This window comes from Cervus elaphus, chromosome 11, assembly GCF_910594005.1.
Source record: "Cervus elaphus chromosome 11, mCerEla1.1, whole genome shotgun sequence".
In the NCBI taxonomy this organism is placed as follows: domain Eukaryota; kingdom Metazoa; phylum Chordata; class Mammalia; order Artiodactyla; family Cervidae; genus Cervus; species Cervus elaphus.
In genome coordinates, this window is record NC_057825.1 from 36,696,730 (window position 1) to 36,716,752 (window position 20,023).

General features: G+C 45.1%; 1 protein-coding gene across 6 annotated transcripts in view; it reads right to left on the reverse strand.

Moving 5' to 3' along the window:
• CAPN13 (calpain 13) overlaps positions 1-20,023 on the reverse strand; it is a 117,775-nt gene that overhangs the window by 67,664 nt on the left and 30,088 nt on the right. For all 6 annotated transcript variants that reach the window (XR_006343440.1, XM_043917505.1, XM_043917503.1 and 3 more), the window contains exons 2-5: positions 17,914-18,142; positions 9,310-9,388; positions 7,574-7,689; positions 2,464-2,597 (exon numbers count right to left, since the gene is read on the reverse strand). Coding sequence is in view for 5 of the 6 variants with exons in the window: in XM_043917505.1 (XP_043773440.1) it covers positions 2,464-2,597; positions 7,574-7,689; positions 9,310-9,388; positions 17,914-18,111 (527 nt within the window). In the remaining variant the exon portion in view is untranslated. The remainder of the gene's footprint in view (positions 1-2,463; positions 2,598-7,573; positions 7,690-9,309; positions 9,389-17,913; positions 18,143-20,023) is intronic.

Consider the following 20,023-nt stretch of genomic DNA (forward strand, 5'->3'; position numbering starts at 1 on the left):
CCTTGGCTGACAGGAAATAGAAAGGGAGGGAAAGACAGAGAGCGCTGCATTTGCCACACCTGTCACTACGCCTGTCACCTGGACCCAGGAATTCTGAGAGAGTCTTGTTCTCACCCCCTCAGCTTCAGCCTCATTTTGGGAAAACGTCTCTCTGCCTGACAATGATAGGAGACAGGGAAGAATTCAGATGTCAAATCGGATCCAGGAAATATGCTGAAAGGCTATAATTCTGAGTCGCAGAGATCCCAGAAAGGATGCTAGGCAGCCTACCAGATTTTGTCTCCCACTCTCCTGTTTTGTGACCTCTGAGGAAAAAAGCCAGGCAAATATATATTTTTCCCTCTCCACATCTGACTCACTTGACCAGTTAATTTCCAGACTCCCCAGCTGCAACAGTGTTTCAAAGTCTGGAATCCAAGTGTTCATTCAGTATTGTCTACACCCTGGGAGGGAAAGAAGACCATCTCCACTCAGACATGTGGGTTCTCCGTGCTTATTCTGCGATTCCTGTGGGCCAGACACTGAAGCAAAAGACAAATCCTTTTCCTCTAGGACTGGCAGTGTCAAGGGATGATGGACAGGCATGTGACTGGGGAGGACATATCTGATCCCAGCTTGGCCTCAAGCACTGTGTGACCCTGGGCAAGTCATTTCATCCCCACACCAGCCTTGGTTTCCTCATCTTTCAGAGAAGGTAGGGTTTGATGCTGACAAAGGCTCTGTCTAGCTCTGATGTACTCTATTTGATTTCCTCTACATTCTACAACCCCCTTCTTTGGATGGAGGGAAAAGCTTTTAAATAGCTTTGGAATTTGCAACATCTCCTGCTCTAGATTTCTTCAGGCAGTGCAGTGTGGATTCCGAGTCCAGTTTCCCATTTCTTTTCAAGCTGAACGACTGCTTTAGGTCAGTTGTTGACAAAATGGGGTCAAAGTCATCACATCATTTGCGAGCTCCCTAATTCTCCAAGTGAACCGCCTTGCTCCCCACTTTCAATAAAGAAAAAAAAAAAAAAAAAAAAGAAGCCCTGGAGTGGTGAGCGCTGAATCCACCCAAGAAAGATAATGGCAGCATTTGCATAAGAAGCTTAGAAGTGAATTAACCTCCCAAAACATATGTATTGTTTCAACCACCTGGGTTGTTTTCTGGGTATCATTCTCAAATGTTAATGTCCAGCTCTTCCTGACACTGGAAATGAGCAACAGCTTTAGTTTTGAACAAGTTGACTCAAAAGAAATGATGTATAAAAAGAGTGCTAGCTATGTGCCCTTCAGAAGGACAGGGACTGGTGGTGGTCTGTAGGGTTGTAACCATTCCTCAGAACCCAAGACTGGACAAGGTGGGGTCTTCAGTCTTGCCAAATAATGTCACCTGATCAAATGACCAAAGACCTCAGTAGACTCAGGTTAATCACTTGCACCTGCCGTCACATCACTATTCGGAGTCTTGGCTTCCCCATTCATCATATGAAGGACTGGTTAGGAAGATCTTTGGGGAACTAGATTCCAGAACACTCTCCACTACTCATTTTCTCCCGAGATGTGTGGTCCCCTGGCCTTCTGTCTCCTAGTATTGATTCCTAGTTGTAATGTGTCCCTCATCTGGGTGGGTCTTGATGCTAGCAACCTCTTACACACACGTGACACTTGCATACCCCACCTGGGCCAGCCTGAGCATCTCTATTACAGCATGCAGTGCAGTGCCTAGACTATGACTAAAGGCACAATAAACATCTGTTCAATAAAATCAACCCAAATTGTGCAAGTGAAGCACACGACTTGTGGAGTTTATAGGTCCTTCAGCTTGTGAACCCCAGAAAATAGTCCTTGACACAGGGTGTTCAGACCATATAATAATAAGCAGCTCCTGCCCTGTTCCCCACACATAAATCCAATTTCACGGTATCCACACCAGGCCCCAGACTGTCCTGCCGGGGTTGCTGCTCATATCATTCACATTGTTGGGGATGTCCATGCCCCCATATCCCCTCTCCCCCTTCTGAAATCTCACCTATCCTTTAAGACCTCGCTCACCGCCACCTCCACTGTGCAGCCTCAGCTGACTCTCTGTGAGTCAGAAAGTCAGAACTACTGTCTCTCTTCTTTGCCCTCTCAGCAGACTTTGACCATAATATTGTATTTTATTTGGGCCTGAACACCAGCCCCTAAAATAATACCACTGTCCGTCCCTATCTCTGTCCAGCTTTGCCCTGCCCATCCCTCGCTATGTGCCTCTGGGTCCCTCCCAATGGTTTGTGTCTAACACAGCCTTGCACATGTGGTTATTTATATAGGATGTCCCATGAGGTGGCAAAGGCTCTGAGGCTCCCAGGGGCATTGCTTGAATTGAGCAAAGCTGCCAAAAGTCTCAGGACCGACTGGTGGGGAGCAGCTGTCAGGGCTAGTGGCTAGGCGGGCAGGGCCAGTACCCAGGCCCCAGGCATAGGGACAGGCCCATCCTTACTTGGCGTAGGCCTTCTCCAGCAGGCACGGCCAAAACTCTCGCTTGTTGCGAGGTTTGACGAAGAGGTACTCGTTGTTCAGGACAGGTAGGCGATCGTCAATGACCACTTCCACCCACTGGCCACACCGCCAGAACTGGAGGAGAGAAAGCAAAATATATGCCTTAGTAGAGCTGGGGCAGGAGGGAGGTGCTGACCCCCCAGCCCAGGCCAAAAGATTACCACCATTGCCACATTGCACCACAGTGCAATAAGAAGTCTATACAGATCAAAATTGCAGCCCAGGCTGGCAAATAGGGGACGTGCCTGTCATTTCCACTGACAGGTGAGTCACAGGTCAAGTTAATCAAGGAAAACACAGGCAGGGAGGAAGGCGTCTCGGGTCTAGCTGGACTTTGCTACTAATTCCTGCCTCACTTTGGCACGTCCTTTGTGAGCTTCAGACACGCTAGATGCTCCGGGTACATCTTGTGTACAAAATGGGAGCAGATGCTGATAGCAGAGGAGAATGGGTGACGGGGAGTGTCCTGACGGGGAAGGAGAGCCTTCGGGGAGCTGGAGGCTCGAGGGAAGACGGGCAGGGTTCCTGCAGGTGGCGAGGAGATGGGAAAGCATCCCAGATGGTAGCCACGGAGTGGGCAGGGCCCGGAGGCCGCCACGCACGAGGCTGCTGGGGAGGACTGAGCAGTTTCAGCCTCGCCCTGGCCCTCCTCTCCTCATGTCCAGCTGGCCCTGCCATCAGAGCAGCAGCAATGAAGCGGGCTGGCACTGCTGCCGCCAAGAGCGCAAACGAACCAGATGTTCCTCTCCAAAACAGACTGGTTTAATCTTCAGCATTCATCTCTTAATGGTTCACCCGGGGACACTGCCAAATGACAAAAATGCATAACAAAAGCCAGCTTTTTGGAGTTTGTTTGCTGGTCTCTGGATCAGCAACAGGGCGAAGGTCTTAGGCCTGAGTCTTAAGGCAGGCAGGCCTCCGACAGCGGGGCTCAGGGTAAGGCCGGGTGGATGTGATTCATCACCTGCTCATGGTAAGGGGGAGCCATCCACATGGCCTTGTCCACAGCTGAATGTCCCCAGTGTTGGACTGTTGTACCCACGTGAGGATGCATTATCGAAGCCGAGATGGAGACCAAGACAGGAATGTCAGGGGAGACAAAACAAAGAAAGTGTTCTTGCAGTCTTTAATGAACCAGTCCACTGGAGCTGGTGTTCTCACAGCTGTGGGTCTGCGTCCCCACTGCAGTCAGACGCACAGGCGGGTGAAGTGGGGAGCCAACAGAGATGCTATTATAGTGAGATCATTGAACATGTCTGAAGCTCCAAGGAAGCTAACCCTAGCTCCTGGATGGAGGGTACCAGAAGGACAGACCCATTTGAGTTTAACTGCACAGCAAAGTGTAGGAGCCAGTGTCCAGTCAATGGAACCATGCTCCAGGCCTAGTTGTGTCCTGAGCAATAGCTATTGGATAAGATACTTGATTCTCTGTGACTCAGTTTCCTCATCTGTCAAATGGTGGTAAGAGTAACAACTACCTCATACCATGACTGGGATCAGATGAGACTGTGAGAGTGGGATCACAGTTTTGACAGAAGGAACTGTTCTTTCAAGAGCTTTTTTGTTCAGCACCTAGGATAGTGCCCAGCACACAGTAGGCCATCAAGAATGAGTGAGTCCTGGCTTGAATGAGTCCCTCTGGTTGATTCCACCCTCACTCGCACCTTCCCTTGCCAGTAGAGCTGACCAGACTTGCTCTCCCTATACAAAGGGAACCTCAGATAAGATCATTGTTCCCAGAAAGGATGCAAATGGCCTGATGAAAATGTGGTGGTCAAGAATGAGGTCAGTGATCTGTGTTTCCTAGTTCCCTTCTCTGGATGAGGAGGGCTGGCCCCTAGATAATGTCTGCACCCTTTAACAAGCAGCCTGGGCCATCTGACCAGCACCCAAGTATCTGCAGGAAACCAGAAGGGTTTTAGGCAAAGAATCTGAGTTGCCCAGATACAGGGCTCTTTCCTGAGAACTGTGCCCAGACTCAGAAAGAACAGATGTACAGAGGTCAGCACTGCAGCTATTTCTGGAGAACCGCGGGACTTTCTTCACCTTCCAGAAGGGCAGAGCATACCCTGCCTAGACCTCAATTTGTCCTAAGCACCTGTCTCTCCACCACTTGTAGCTTTGAGGTGAGCCTGGACACAGCTAAACCCCGCCCCCTCTGGCTAACTTCTCAGTGTGATCCTTGGACCAGTAATATCAGCATCATCTGTTAGAAGACCTAGCATGCAAATAATTGGACATCAGGAAGAGAAAACAGGATAAAGGAGGATGCCAAGAAAAAAACTGGAAGGAAACAGCTGAGCAGAAAAAGGAGGCAGGTCTTCAGAAGGAAAGTGCTCACTGAATTCCAGGCAAGATTATTCTTCAAAAGGACACAGACATAGAGAACAGACTTATGGCCACAGGGGGTGGGGGAGGAAGGAGAAGGTGGGATGTATGGAAAGAGTAACACAGAAACATATACATTATTACATGTAAAATAGATAGCCAATGGGAATTTGCTGTAGACTCAGGGAACTTAAACCAGGGTTCTGTAACAACCTAGAGGAGTGAGATGGGGAGGGAGGTGGGAGGGAGGTTCAAGAGGGAGGAGACATAAGTATACCTATGGCTGATTCATGTTGATGTTCAGCAGAAACCAACAGAATACTGTAATTATCCTTCAATTAAAAATAAATACATTTAATTATAAAAAAGGCATACATATGGTCATATTCTAAAGAAACTTCTGAACCAAGGAGAGAGCGTGCCTCATAGAAATTTGCAATTTGAAAGAATGTATTGCATACAAGGTCAAGAAAATAGATTGGATATTTCTTCTGCAACATTGGAGGAGCTATAAGACAATGGAAAAATGTTTACAGATTTTTGTGAAAAAGGAATGTAATCCAAAAATCCTAAACCCAACTGAAATGCTGTTTTTAAGAAAGAGCAAGTGAAAAAATACTCAATCTGAGGAAACTATTCAAGGAATTACTCCTACCAAATGATAATGAAGTTAGAACAAAAATCTTAAGGGGAAATGAAGGCTGAAGGAAACAATGGTGAATAATGAGTTTTGAATATGCTTTGGACAAGAAACATACTTGTAACAGTGAAAGTAAAATTGATAGCGAAAGGATGAGCAAAAATATAACAAGGAAATGTAAGTAACAGGAATCTAGAATAGCAATGTGAAAATCAGGTGAGGAGGAAGTCAAGGTTAGAAGCTTCATACATAACAAAGAGGGATATTGTGTAAGTTTTATTCTAACAACTGAAGAGCAAAAACATAATTATTTGGGTACAAAGGAATAGAGCAAGAAAACTATAAAGTCAAAACATAAAAGGAACCCTCCAAACTATAACTTTGGGAAAGAACTTTAATTCACTTCTTTTAGAATATGACAAATCAAACAGACAAAAAATAAGCCAAGACAAAAGAGATAATTGCAGATTATATAATCTATAAATCAGAGAACTTGATTGCATATATCAAACTTATGACCATTGGATAATATATTAAAATATATATATAGAAAAGAGATTGATAAAGTAGTCTTAACCACAAATTAGAGGAAATTAAATAAATTTCCAGAGACTTAAATAAGCAATTTTGGGGCAATGCACTTAGAACTATAGAAAAAATAGTTGATTCTCTCAGCAAAATATAAATTTCAAGAATTAACTCCAGAAGAAATAAGAGGCCCACACAGATCCATAGCTATTGAACACATTGGAAGAGTTAAAGAAATCATATTTTAAAAGGAGATAGGTCCAGACAATTTAACAATTGTCTATTTCACTTGCAAAGAACAGATAATCAATGATTAACAACCATTATACAAATTATTTCAGATCAAAGTAAATCTCAATGTGCTCATATTAAAAAGCTAGTATAACTCCAAAGAAAAACAACAAAAATCTGGAATCCAATTGTACATGTGATATAGATGCAAAAATTCTAATAAATTTTTAGCACATTGAATCCAACAGTGGATTAAAAAAATGGCATACCAAGAAAGTATGCCACTAAAATCAAAAGAAGGCAGAATTTTGCTCTTGTCACCTCATTCAAAATTACAGTCTTCTAATTAATACAGCAAAACAAAATAACTCTATAAATATTAAGAGACAAAATTATCTTTATTTGTGGATAATATTAGATAACTAAAAAATATCCAGACATTAATAAAGAAGAAATTAGAATTTGATAAGGTGGCTAGATACAAATTAATATAAAAAAAGGACTAGCATTCTCTTTTCATCAACATATAGTTAGAAAAATCATTCATGTTAATTACAAAATTGTAAAATATCTGAGAATACATTTATCAAGAAGGGTATAGAAGGAATATCAAAACATAACTATAACATTTTATTGAAGGACATAAAACTGGTTCTAGATAAATGGAAAGATATACTGTGCTTTTGGAAAGGAATAATTACAATAATAAAAATGTGATTTTTCCAAATTAATACATAAATTTAATGCTGCTCTATTCTGCTTCATGGTGGCTTTTCTTTTTAATTAGATGCAATGATTTAAAAATTCTCACAGAAGAATAAATGTGCAAGAATCAACAAGATAAAATATTTTTGAGGGAAAGATACTGAATAATGAAGGAGAACTTATGTCACCAGCTGTTACAACTCACTCTGATGCTACTGTAATCAAAACAACAGCGTGTGGCACAGGGACAGACAGACAAAATCTTAATGATGTACAGGGTCTTTGATCAATAATTCTTTTCTTTGGCTGATTGTTTCTGCCATACTTTTTATTGGGTTGCCCAAAATGTTCATTCAGATCTTTCCATAAGATGCTATGGAAAAACCCAAATGAACTTTTTGGCCAACCCAATATTTACACGAAAACATTTTAATTCTTATCTTCCCTATGTGTTGTCAGATCCTGAGTTCAAATCCTTTTGAGGAGCTAACACACATTAACTAACACTTAAGTGTCTCTCCCACATCTCAGGCTGCTAAACCAAGAGAACATTAAAGACAGTTGCCTCCCTAGGCTCACAGAGAATCCCATTTAAGGAGCATCCCAGCAGCATACTTACCCGAAAACGGAAAATCCCTGCATACTGGTATGAAAAACTTTGGTCTATTAGGATCTTCTGCAGATACTGTGGACTCTGTGTCAAGGACCCCAGTGCTGCCAGGAACCAGCAGTCTCCTGGAGGGGAGGGGGACATAAGTCGTGAGATGCTGTTTGGACCCACCTGGAAGCCCCACCCCTTGCACTGCTCAGAGTTGGCGTGCCTCCTTCTGAATAATGCTTTTTTTTTTTTTTTTTTCCTGTCTGAGAGAGGAGAACTGGGGGAAAGATTCACCGGGGTCAGTTCCAAGCAAGATAGAGGTGATGGTGGCAGTTATGGAGATAGTGGTGGGGACAGGGGTGGAGTAGTGATAGGGATGGTGATGTTGGTGCTGCTATGATGCTGATGGTAGTGCAGTCAGGAGAGCCCCAGCCAAGCTGATGGGCCAACTTGCCTTCTGATTCTCGTTTGGCCCAAGGTGCCCAGAACCAAAGTTACAGCAGATTTTGTTGCCAGCATCGGTGGCAATGGTGCGCTCTAAAATTGGGGAGAACAGATTTCGGTTTTTCTTTACTAATATTTACTCAGTCCCTCTTGGTGTTGGGGCCTTTCCAGCCCAAACTGTTTCTCCCCTCTTCCCTCTTGAGGGAACATGGCTTTAAGTTTCTCCTTTAAGGTCGCTGTGAGCCCTTTTGAGCAAGCTCACCCCCTTCTCCTGAGTCTTCTCTCCACCTTCACACAATGGCCTGAATGCCCTTTCAAGTCAGGCATGCTGCTGGCTACAGAAGCCACAGGGATGCCCTGGGAGAGATCCCTTCTCCCGTCAGGAGGCTACTGGCTGGAGGGGACTTTCTCCAACACAGACAGCAAGCCAGGCAGGCTTCTATCAAATTCACCAGGTGAAGTCCAAGTGCCAGGGCACTAACTTGAAAGTGACATTCTAAGGACATAGAGCCTGCTCTCAGAAAGGTTGTGTCTTATTTATTTATTTGGCTGCACTGGGTCTTAAATCTGGCTTGTGGGATGTAGTTCGCTGTCCAGGAATTGAACCTGGGCCCCCTGCATGGAAACAAAGAGCCCTAGCCACTGAACCACCAGGGGAGTCCCAAGGGTTGTATCTTATTTTGCGATGTCTCTGGGCTCCATGCCTACTTGCCCACCTCAAGGAGTCTCGCCCCCCACTCCTAGGGTTCTTGCTCAGGGGTGTTGCGTGGCCACACCTGCTACTGCCCATGGGCCTCCCTTCTCCTGCCACACTCCTCAGGTCTCAGCAACAACTCCAGTTGGGTCCAGTGGGTTGGAGGGAGTCACACAGCCCTAGATTCAAACTCAACTCTGTCATGTATTGCTTTTATGACATGAAAGACATTATTGTGTCCCTTGGGCCCCTAGCTTCCGCATATATAAAATGAGGATGTTGCAGGGTTAATGAACTATTTCATGCAAAGTATCTAGCAAAGCCTTGCAGAAGTTCAGTAAACATTTACTTCCCTCTACTCAGGGCTCAGACTGAACTCTGTGTATATTTTCTCCTTTTCTTTGACAATTCCTCTCCCTAAAGGGCTCTGCACACCCACTGCTAAGCTGATTTGCAGGCTGAAGGTCTGAGCATGAGTAGTCCAACCACAGCAACACTGAGGGTGCCGGCCTCTGTGGGACTGGGTGGGGGCACTTCTCTCCACCCACTGCTGCTCAGAGGTGGACTTTGGGCAGCCTGCCTCCATCCAGGGCCAAGAAGAAAGAGGTTGAATTCTTACCTGCCTCTCCTTGTTGGATATCGAATCTGCTCGCACCTTCCAGGATGAAGAGAGGCTCTGATTTACCCTTCAATAAATCCTTAGAAAAGAGCAGGGGAAAGTCATGAGCATCTTTTATCCCTCTGCCCAGTGTGGTACCCAAGACATCACTCTCCTCATCTTTGAGGAGTAGAGGTTACTTTGTAAAGAGGTCTTTAGGATCTGAGTTAGGAAAGTTCTCCTCATCCTTCAGGTTTTATCGCTGACAGGGAGGCAGATGTCAGAGGGGCGTATGTAACTGCCCAGATAGGCAATAAATGCATGGGCAGATTGCACGAGGAGATAAGGACTAGGATCCTTACATCGACTGATCAGCCATCCTGGTCCCAAAAGCAGTGTTTCATTAAGAGTCTATAAACAACCAAGAAAGAAAAGGATGCATTTGCTAGAGAAAACTTTCACAAGTATAATCACACTTTCCTTGTGAAATGTCATCTCTCAGAAGTCAGTATAGGCATTCAAAGCTCCACGTCCAAGTCCAGCTACGTGCTGTACAGAATGCAGGCTGTGTATTACTCAGGTCTTTGCCCACTCCCTGGCTAACACCCAGACTGATTCTGGAAGACCCCAGGCAGCTTCTAGGTTTTCCTGCAACCAGGAGCCCGCAGGATTTTCTCAGCATCCTCTCTGTGTCCCGGATCTCCATTGCATGGATTTGCATGATTTGGTATAATTGTTCCTGTGTCATTTCTTTTCACATTGACAAAACAGTTCCCAGAGAGCGGGGCTGCAAAGTGGAAATGGATTCATCTGCTCAACAGCCATGAACATGTAGAGTCCTGTATCTTATGAGACCTGTTAGCCCTTTGTACACTGCCCTCCAGTTTCCTGGTGGAGTCTCCGAGGGGCAAACAAAGGTGTGCATGCCTGCAAATAAGTCAGCCAGCCCACCGCACAAGGCCTCCTCCCACCATCTTCTCTGCATACAACTGGCCCTCTCTAATGACCACGAGGGGGCCCTCAGGCCCAGGTCCTTGCAGTGGAGGCCCGGAGCTGACCCTCTGCCCTACCGTTGGCTGCATAGAACTCAGGGTCTCTCTTAACACCAACAGGAAGGGCAGAGCTGTCACAGGGCCCTGGAGGGAGCAACTCTCCCAGTGTCAAAGCAACTTGGGGTGCTTCCGTGGCTCTAGTTGTCCACTCCCTTTCTACTGGAAGAGGAAACTAGAGGTCTTAGAGGCTGGCTGGAGATCCTCCACTCAAGGGAGTTAAAGAAGAGGGTGAAAGCGTTTGGGTTTTGGCTCAGCTTCTTTGTCATTTACTCCTGGTTTACCACCCTGCTGGGCAGAGCAGGGGTGGGTGTGCTGAGGGTCAGAAGAGCAGAACCTGGTGTGGAATCCTGTCTGCATTGTTCCTGCGGTGACCTTGAGCAACTTCTTTTACTTTGCCGAGTCTCGGTTTCTTCATGTGAAAGAAAATGGGCATCAAATGAGAAAGTCATGATGTCCCAGCTGCTGTGACCAAACTCTCGTGGAGGACGAGATGCTTCATTCACAGTGATCTCCTGATGGACTTGCCAAACAGGAGTCTTCATTATTTTACAAATGAGGAAGGATGTGCAATATTAGCGTAGCATCAGACAAGGGGCCTGTTCAATAAATATTGATTCCCTGCTTCTGTAATATTTGCAAAATTAAAAAGACCACACTCATGGATAAACCTAGTGTCTCCAATGCATTCATTATTAAACAAGAGAGAATAAAAACAGGAATTACACAGTTGAATTATAGATTAAAAAAAAGAAGAAAAATAGAGCCTCACAAATATAGGTGGAAGGAAATGATAAAGAGAACAATTGCTGAATTATAAAATAGAAACACAGCAAGATCAGCAAATACATTGTATTTGGGGAGAAGGTTTACTTAGACCCAACCTTTGGCTAATATGGTAGAGAATCTTATTTCAAATAAAATTAGAAATCTTGTTTTAACAGTATGAAAACATGATGTAAAATTCTATACTAATTGGTTTAAAACATACTGAAGATTGTTGAACAAAAACTAGCATGGCCAAAAGTGATCCAAGTTGGTAAATCACCTGAAAATCAATAACCTTGATATAGTATTTTTTAATGATTAAAGAATATCTCCCTAATATCTCTGTCAAGGCTTCTACACACAAATTTGCTGCTGAGTTCTCTCAAATTTTCAGGGAATAAACAATTCCTGTGTCGCTTGTAGTTTCAGCATTAGGGAAAAAAAAAAAAAAGAATCCTGTCACTGTTTTATTTTAAGAAGCCAGCACAGCCTGGATGCCCAACCTGAGACACACACGCACACACAGCCCCCCCACAGATTGATTTCACTTATGGAAAAACACTGAAATAAATACCTGGCAAGGGAATCAACAATAAATTATACAACTAACCCACCAGCATCAAGTAGGGTTTGCCACAGAAACGTAGGATGCCAGGATGAATTCCTATCAGGATATCTGATATCAAATGACATTTACATAGGCCAAAAGAGAAATAATTGCTCTCTTTTCAGTAAATGCCATGAAGGCATTTCATGAATGCCAACTTTTTCTGATTTACCAGAATAGTAAAATTAAAAAACTGAAATTTTTGCCAAGTAGGAACAGAAGGATACTTTAATGTTCTGAAGATTAAATGGCAATTATTTCAAACCAAAAATCAGTCATCAACATCAAGTTCATGGACAAACACTAGAAGTGTGTGCATCAAAGTTGGGCACAAAACTAGCATTTTTTGTCTCTTTTCCTGAGCTACCCATTTCTTCCTCACCCTGGCTTAAGAAGGGTCCTGGGCAATCCCAAAAGAGCAAAAGTAGGAGGAGACAGAATATCCAGAAGCATTTCAGTCTGCCGGGCGGCCTTCTGAGACCAGGCCCTCAGAGAAAACAGGTCAGTATGCTTGGAAGATAAAAACCCCCTGGCTCTGGGCAGGTGCCCTGTCACCAGGCAGGCCGGGAGCACCATGATGGCGAGGGAGTGTGACAGGACTGGTGATGGGCAGCCTCCAGCCTGGGAGTGACTCAGAATCACCCAGAAGTTTTGCAGACATGCAGGCTGCTGGATGCTGCCTTCCCACAACCTGTATTCTGTAGGTCAGTGGAGGTAGAGTTCAGGATCTACATAGCTCCTTCAGTGATTCGGAGGCTCAGCAGGGCAAGAAGCAGGTTCAGAGAGGTTGAGTGATTTATTCTAGGTCACACAGGAGGCAGGTTGTGCATTAGACACTCCACCCACATAGTGCCTTTGCCATGGACCACACCAGCAGGCAGGGTCTTCAGTGTTTTCTGATTCTGTGACATGGACTGGCCCTTTGAGGCCTCTGCAACATCATCCGTACAGAAGGAAGTTGTGATGGTTCATTTTACGTATCAATTTGACTGGCTCATGGGGTACCTAGATATTTGGATATACATTATTTCAAAGGAGTGCTTCCAGATGAAATTAGCATCTGAATCAGGCGACGCAGTAAAGAAGATGGCCCTCCCCAACGTGGATGGGCGCCATCCAATCTATGGAGGGCCTGAACAGAACAAAAGATAGAGGAAGGGAGAATTACCCCTTCTCTGCCTGACTGCTGCCCGGGGACTGGGGATGACATCATCAGCCCCCTTGGTTCTCAGGCCTTCCCTCGTGGGCTACACTATACCATCAGATCTCCCAGGTCTGCAGTTTGCAGATAGCAGACTGTGGGACGTCCTGCCTCCATAACTACGTGTGCCAATTCCTCATAATAGATGAAGCAACATGCTATATCTCTACAGTTACTATTGGCTATGTCCTATTGGAGATCTCAACCTCTCCCCTCTCCATCTCCCTCTTCCCCTCTGCTTCCACACCCACACCCATATCTGAAGTGGTATGACATCAGGCACTCCCCTGCAGTCATCCTTGGAGGTGTCTTTCTAATGTGGCATCACTTTCTGTGTTCTGGACAGTGATTCCTGTGTTCTTTTCAAGAGCTCCTCATGCCCTACCCCAGACGATGTGCTGCTCTGGGATGGGGAAACACCAGGTTTAGCGTGCTGGCCTTCAGACACAGCCCCTTTCAGCCAGTGGCCAGAGTTCAGGCAGGACCAGGTGGCAGCGTCACTCCCTTTTCTATGTTTGGCTAGAGAACTTTGCTTTATTGGAATCAAAGTTCTTTGGCGCTGTGCTAATTGTCTGTTGCCCGTGTTCTCTCTCTGTTGCCTTCTGTTACTTTGTTAACCCCTTCCTTTCTGGGACAACTTATGTTGGAACCAAGGTGAGTCATTTCTAGCAAATGGTCCTTTTGGAAACTCTGCTCTGGTTACTTGGAAGATGAATGTTGTCATCTGGGTAAGTGACATTCTGGGCTTACCACAGGCCAGAATCCACAGTGGGGCTGGGTGCTGAACCCTGAACCTGTTTTGGGCCCACAGCCCATTCTTCAGTTGTGTGATGAACATGTTTTTCACTAAAGAATGAAGACAAAGATGAAATTTCAATCTCTTACTCCGACATATTGGTGACTCTGCTGTAAAGATCTATATCTACAATTCTTTGCTTTCTAATATGGTAGCAACAAGCCATATTGGCTACTTACATTCAAATTAAATTAAATCCAGTTCAGCTGGTAAAGAACTCGCTTGCCGGTGCAAAAGACATGAGACATGAGTTCAATCCCTGGATCAGGGAGATCCTCTGGAGAAGGAAATGGCAACCCACTCCAGTATTCTTGCCTGGAAAATTCCATGGACAGAGGAGCCTGGGGGCTACAGTCCATGGAGTCACAAAGAGTCAGACATGACTGAACATGCATACACAGCCTGATGTATTGGCAACTCTGCTGTGAAGATCTACATCTACAATTCTGTGCTTTCCAATATGGTAGCCACAAGCTATATTAGCTACTTACATTTAAATGAAATTTAATCTTCAACATCTCAGTCACACTGGCCACATTTCAATTGTCTGATATCAACATGTGACTAGTGGCTCCTGTATTGGCAGAAAGGACATTTCTATCCTTGCAGAAAGTTCTTTTGGATGGTGCTGATCTATTGAATGAGGATAATATCATCTGGGCTTCCCAGCAACTCAGATGGTAAAGAATCTACCTGCAATGCATGAGACCGGGGTTCGATCCATGGGTTGGAAAGATCCCCTGGAAAAGGAAATGGCTACCCACTCCAGTATTCTTTCCTAGAGAATCCCATGGACAGAGCCTGGTGGGCTACAGTCCATGGCATTGTAAAGAGTCAGACATGACTAGCAACTAACATACACACACACAATATCATCTACCTCAGCGGCCTGTTATGGCAGCTAAATGAAATGTTGTATGTAAGGTGCTTAGATTAATACTCAGCTTAGAGACATGCTTGATAAATGGAATTTGATATTATTCATGAGATAAAATTTTTAGAAGAAAGTGACTCTACCAAATTTAGTTTGAGGAAATCTCATGTAGAGTCTCTGAGTACAGGTGTAATTCCCAGCATCATCTCTTCCTGAGGCTGGGGTTGCAGGAAGCATTGAGGAGGATGAGGAGTTGGGTCCTTTCAGGGCCTTTTGCTCTGGGCACAGTCACAGGCATTTATGGAACCTGACTACCTGCTGGTTGTGGGAAGGGAGGGTCTGGGGAGCAGGTTACTGATTCCTTAAACCCAGAATAGCTGAAGGAAGCAATGGGAGGAGCTTCTACCATAGCAAAATGGATCAGGTTTAATTGTTAGAGGAGATAAGAAGAAGGAAGAGGAAGACAAAAGGAGAGAGAGAGAACATGAACTACGTGAGAAACAACTTTGCTTCTTGGTGTAGAAAGCCAAGCCTAGTTTCATGTCCCTGACTCTTGCCCTGTTGCTGAACCTACCAAGCCTGGATGAGTACTTGAGGTAGAAGGATATCCATGCTGGTTTAGCGGCTGCCTAGAGTATGATGCTTTTCCATTGTCTAGAAAACACAGAATGCAGAAATGGCCTAAGGAGCTTTGGTGCCACCTCAGCTGCTATATAACTGAAGTTTAGGGGATGCCAGTCAGGTCTCTGGTCAGGCACTGAGCAAGCTTTAGATTGGGAGCCACCCTTCTAATAGAGATAGACAGCAGAATGTGAGAGAAAAAGCACCCTGCACACTCCCTGCCAGCCTCCTCTGGGCTCCCCAGATGGTTTCCTCTGACCCACATTTCTCCTTAAAAGTGTCTGCTGAAATTGCCTGAAGACTGAAGCTGAGATGACTGGACAGTGAAAGCCCAAGGAATCCTAGGGGATGGCCTCTGTGGCTGCTACTCTATGCCATCCCTCTCAAATTAATCAGAGTAACAATAACTAGTGCTTAGTAAGTTCTTACAATGTGCTAGACAATGTTCTACGTATTGTCTTCATTTATTCCTTAAAATAATCTTGTTAGGCACTGGTTCCATTTTTATCCTCACTGTTTTCACCTAAAAAAATGAAAAGAAGGGCAGAACATAGACAGAGATTGATTCCTGGTTACTCAGACAAAGCAGGAGATTCTATTGATGTACCAGATATTAGTAGCAAACAGGAGCCTAAAATACAATATGAGGAAAAGTGCAGTGTGTGGGGGGGCTTCCCGGTTGGCTCAGTGGTAAAAAATCCACTTGCCAATGCAGGAGATGCAGGAGATGCAGTTTCGATCCCTGGGAAGATCTCCTGGAGAAGGAAACAGCAATCCACTTCAGTATTCTTGCCTGGAGAATCCCATGGACAGAGGAGCCTGGTGGGCTACATACAGTACATGGGGTCACAAGGAGTAGGACATGACAGCAACTGAAGATGCATGCACATAGTATGTGAAGTCAGAAATTCTAGTTTAAATCCTGCTCTTTCCCTAACTATGTCACATTGTGCAAGTCACATCACCTGTCTGAACCTGTTCCCTCATAAAACTGGGAAACAACAAAAGACAGAGAAAGAGAAGACATATGGAAACCTCTGAAAAATACAAGTGTTAAGAGCTGCCAGTTGCGACAAGGGATACAAAGAAATATCCACATGTACATTTTAAAAGAAATGTGGGAATGAAAAATGATCCCCTGGTAGAGTTTTTGGATGGATAAACTTTTGGGTGAGAAGAATGGGAGTAAAATGTACTTGGCCCCTGGGTGCCTCTACTTTGGGTTCCTGGAATGATTCTGTGCGAGTCATTTCATTTCTGTTTGCCTCAGTTTCTCCTTGACCCCAAAAGACATCAGAAGTTGAGATGTTGCTGGAATTAGATAATAACAAACTCAATCCTTTCTAAATAAAAATGTTATAAATTCTTCAACACTATAAATATAGCCTCACATCTATTGCTCAGTACCTTGTGAAAAAAAAAAAAACATTCTAAATGAATCTCATCTGAAAATAACAAAGGGAGGAAAAATATAATCCTTCCAAGCTTTAAATAGAGTTCTCTGCTAAGTTCTCCTTAGGAGTGAAGTCCAGAAGGGAGTCATTGTTGGGGACTTACTGCTTCTGGCTGGTAAGATGGATCCTAGAAGTTTGAAGCACCCTCATCTTAACTAAGCAGCATCCTAAACCCCATCAGATCCCCACTCACCCTCGCCTTCCCCAAAGCTACAAATTGGTCCTGAATTAGGACAAGGGGTGGTTACTCCAGGGTTTACGTCTTGTTCTGTCATCAGAAAACACCTATTCTGTATAACCTAACCTGGCTTCATTGAGTGTGTTCCACAGAGTGCGTGGTGTTTCATTCACGTTCAGTAACCCTGGTGATATTATAATCATTAGCTTACTAGACATTATACTCTGTCTTCTTGTTCTAGGTTCTGCTGTCTACTATTGGAAGCATGAACAGGATGTTTGAGCATCAGTGCCCTCAGAGTGGCCCTTAGCTAGGTCCTTTGTATCATTGAAAATGACAGCATGCGAATGTTTAGTGGACTGAGAAATCTCCCTTGGCGCTTCATGTCCTGAAACTGAAATAGTTCTAGAAAAACCAAGAGGGCTCACTTGGCTGCAAGGTGGAGTTAGTGGTCATCTATTGGGGTGGGGGAGTCAGGGGGTTTCAACATTGCCACAAAATATCTCTTTAATTTTACAACTGATGTCTAAAACTCTTTTATAGGTGATCAGCCTTTACAAGACTAAAAATACAAATACATGTGAGAGAGGCAAGGCAATTATTGAAATTCATCCTATTGTACAAGTGATTGACATGTTATCTTCCCTTTGAGTAAATTCTAACAAGGGAAGAAAAAAGAAAAAGACAGTGATACCTGAACAGAATAAAGAGTGATGAACACCGACAGAGGGGTTCGTTTATGGAGATGGAAGAGACCCTACAGCTGCTACTACAATCCTCATACCCTTGCTTCCCCATTTTTTATGCGGGAATCCTGAGGCATGTAACCTCGTGACATGCTGTGTTAGAACTGTGTTAAAACCCAGGGGTCCTGTTTCCTGGTATAGAGTCTTTCCATCCCACTCTGGATGCAACACTGTAGCTGAGGGGATCAGATGAATTTCAGTCTCCTTCCAGTTTGGTTTGGGCAAGCCCTGAAAACCAGGTTTCAAGCCCATCCTTTCAATGGGAAGTACCATGGGAGATAGTCAGAGGGCCCAGGAGCTGGGCATGTCCCTGGTGGGGAGTTTCACTCACCTTTGGCCGCATCCAGCTTAGGTTGGAGAGGTCTTTTCCCTTGAGGAGCTGCAGACCTATGGAATAAGTCTCGGCAGGAAACGTCTCATCCTCAAACAGCAGCCCTCTGTTTAGGCAATGATCCCGCAAAGAGTAAAAGTCCTGCTCCTTGAATTTGATGATGGGGGTCTTGGCTGGAAACTGCTGGTTGTGTGCCATGATTCTTCCTAGAAGAGGTATCAGATCTTTCCTTTTGGGTGAGAAAAAGAGGTATTTTTAGGGATAAGCTGTCAAGTACTTTGCATCACTGGATGTGAGCCCTGGAAGGCATTCAGATGTCTGCAACCTTCACAGGTGAGACTGGAACCACGTAAGTTCTGTTCCTGTGAACCCAGCCAGTTGGTGGGAGGCAAGCCCAGACTAGAATCCAAGAAAATTTCCTTCCAGGTCAGTTTTCAATCTGTTTACCGAACAGCTTCTCAGGATGCTCTTACATGCATGAGAGACTATGTGTACCTTAATGAACATTTATTGAGTACTGACCTTGTGCCAGGCACTTTTCTGAATGTTGGTAATTCAAAGATAAATATGACATGATCTTTATCCCCTAGAGGCTCATTATCAAGTGGGAAAATATATTAGACATTTCAACAACTAGCTATTGTTCAACAGAAATGGTCTACTTAAAAATGTGTAAAAAGTCCTGTGGACATAAAGAAGAGGAGCTAGGAACTGCCAAGGGATGTTTCTCCCACGAGTTCTCACCTTGCAATTGGCCTTGAGGGAAAAGAATTTTCCAGGTGGAGAACTGGTAGGTAGATTTTTTTAAAAAGTCCTAGGACTTCCCTGGTGGTCCAATGGCTGAGACTTTGTGTTCCCAATGCAGGGGACACGGGTTTGATCCCTGAGGAGAACTAGATCCCCATGCCACAACTAAGACCCAGGACAACAAAATAAATAAACATTTTTTTAAAAGTCTCTCCAGAAGATGGCGGAGGAATAGGACGGGGAGACCACTTTCTCCCCTACAAATTCATCGAAAGAACATTTGAATGCTGAGCAAACTTCACAAAACAACTTCTGACTGCTAGCAGAAGACATCAGGCACCCAGAAAAGCAGCCCATCATCTTCGAAAGGAGGTAGGACAAAATATAAAAGATAAAAAGAGACAAAAGAGCTAGGAATGGAGACCTGTCCCGGGAAGGGAGTCGTAATAGAGGAAGTTTCCAAACACCAGGAAACCCTCTCACAGGCGGGTCTGGGGGAACTTTTTGAATATCGGAGGGCAACCTAACTGGGAGGAAAAATAAATAAAACTCACAGATTACATGCCTAAAAGCAACTCCCAGCAGAAAAGTACCCCAGACGCCCACATCCGCCACCAGCAAGTTGGGGTGGAACGGAGAGGAGCAGGCGGGCGGCATTGCTTAGGGGAAGGACCGGGCCCAAGTGCCCTGAGGGCAATCGGAGGGAACTAAAGTGAGATAGCAACTTAAACTGTGGGATAGCAAGAGAGAGAGAAAATTAACCGGCCGAACACACTGCCGGCCGTTTGTAGAACAAAGGGACTGAGCAATTCCAGAGAAAAGCTAGCCAGTGGCGGACTGGCCCATCCCCGGAGGCAGGAGGCAGGGGAGAGGGGAAAGGGGCAAACTCGGCCCCAGAGAAGGCATCCCCTACCAAACTGCAAACAGGCCTCCAGTTTCTAACCAAAGACTTCCTGAGATTCTGGATGGTCCACATCCGCTGGGAGGGTCACGGCTAGAGGCCAACTCCCAAGAATAGACACAAGCCGCATGCATCTGACTGGCGCGCGCGGAAACTGAGGTTGGGACCGCGGAGGGGAGAAGGCGCACCACACCCGGGGAGAGTGCGCCCATCAAGCTTCTGGTGGCCTGAGCTGCTCGGGCGGGGAAGGCACAAAACGCAGGCCCAACCGAGTCCGCACTTTTGTGGAACACCCGAAAACTGGAACCGCACGCAACGCAGGGCCCGCTCCATATAGAGTAGCTGGGAGCCTAAGCAGTGTAGACAGGGAAAGCACACACCCGTGAGTGGGGGCAAACCCAGTGTGGCCGGAACACTGCGAGTGCTCCCCACACACAGCGGATCTCTGTCTGCAGCGCCCCT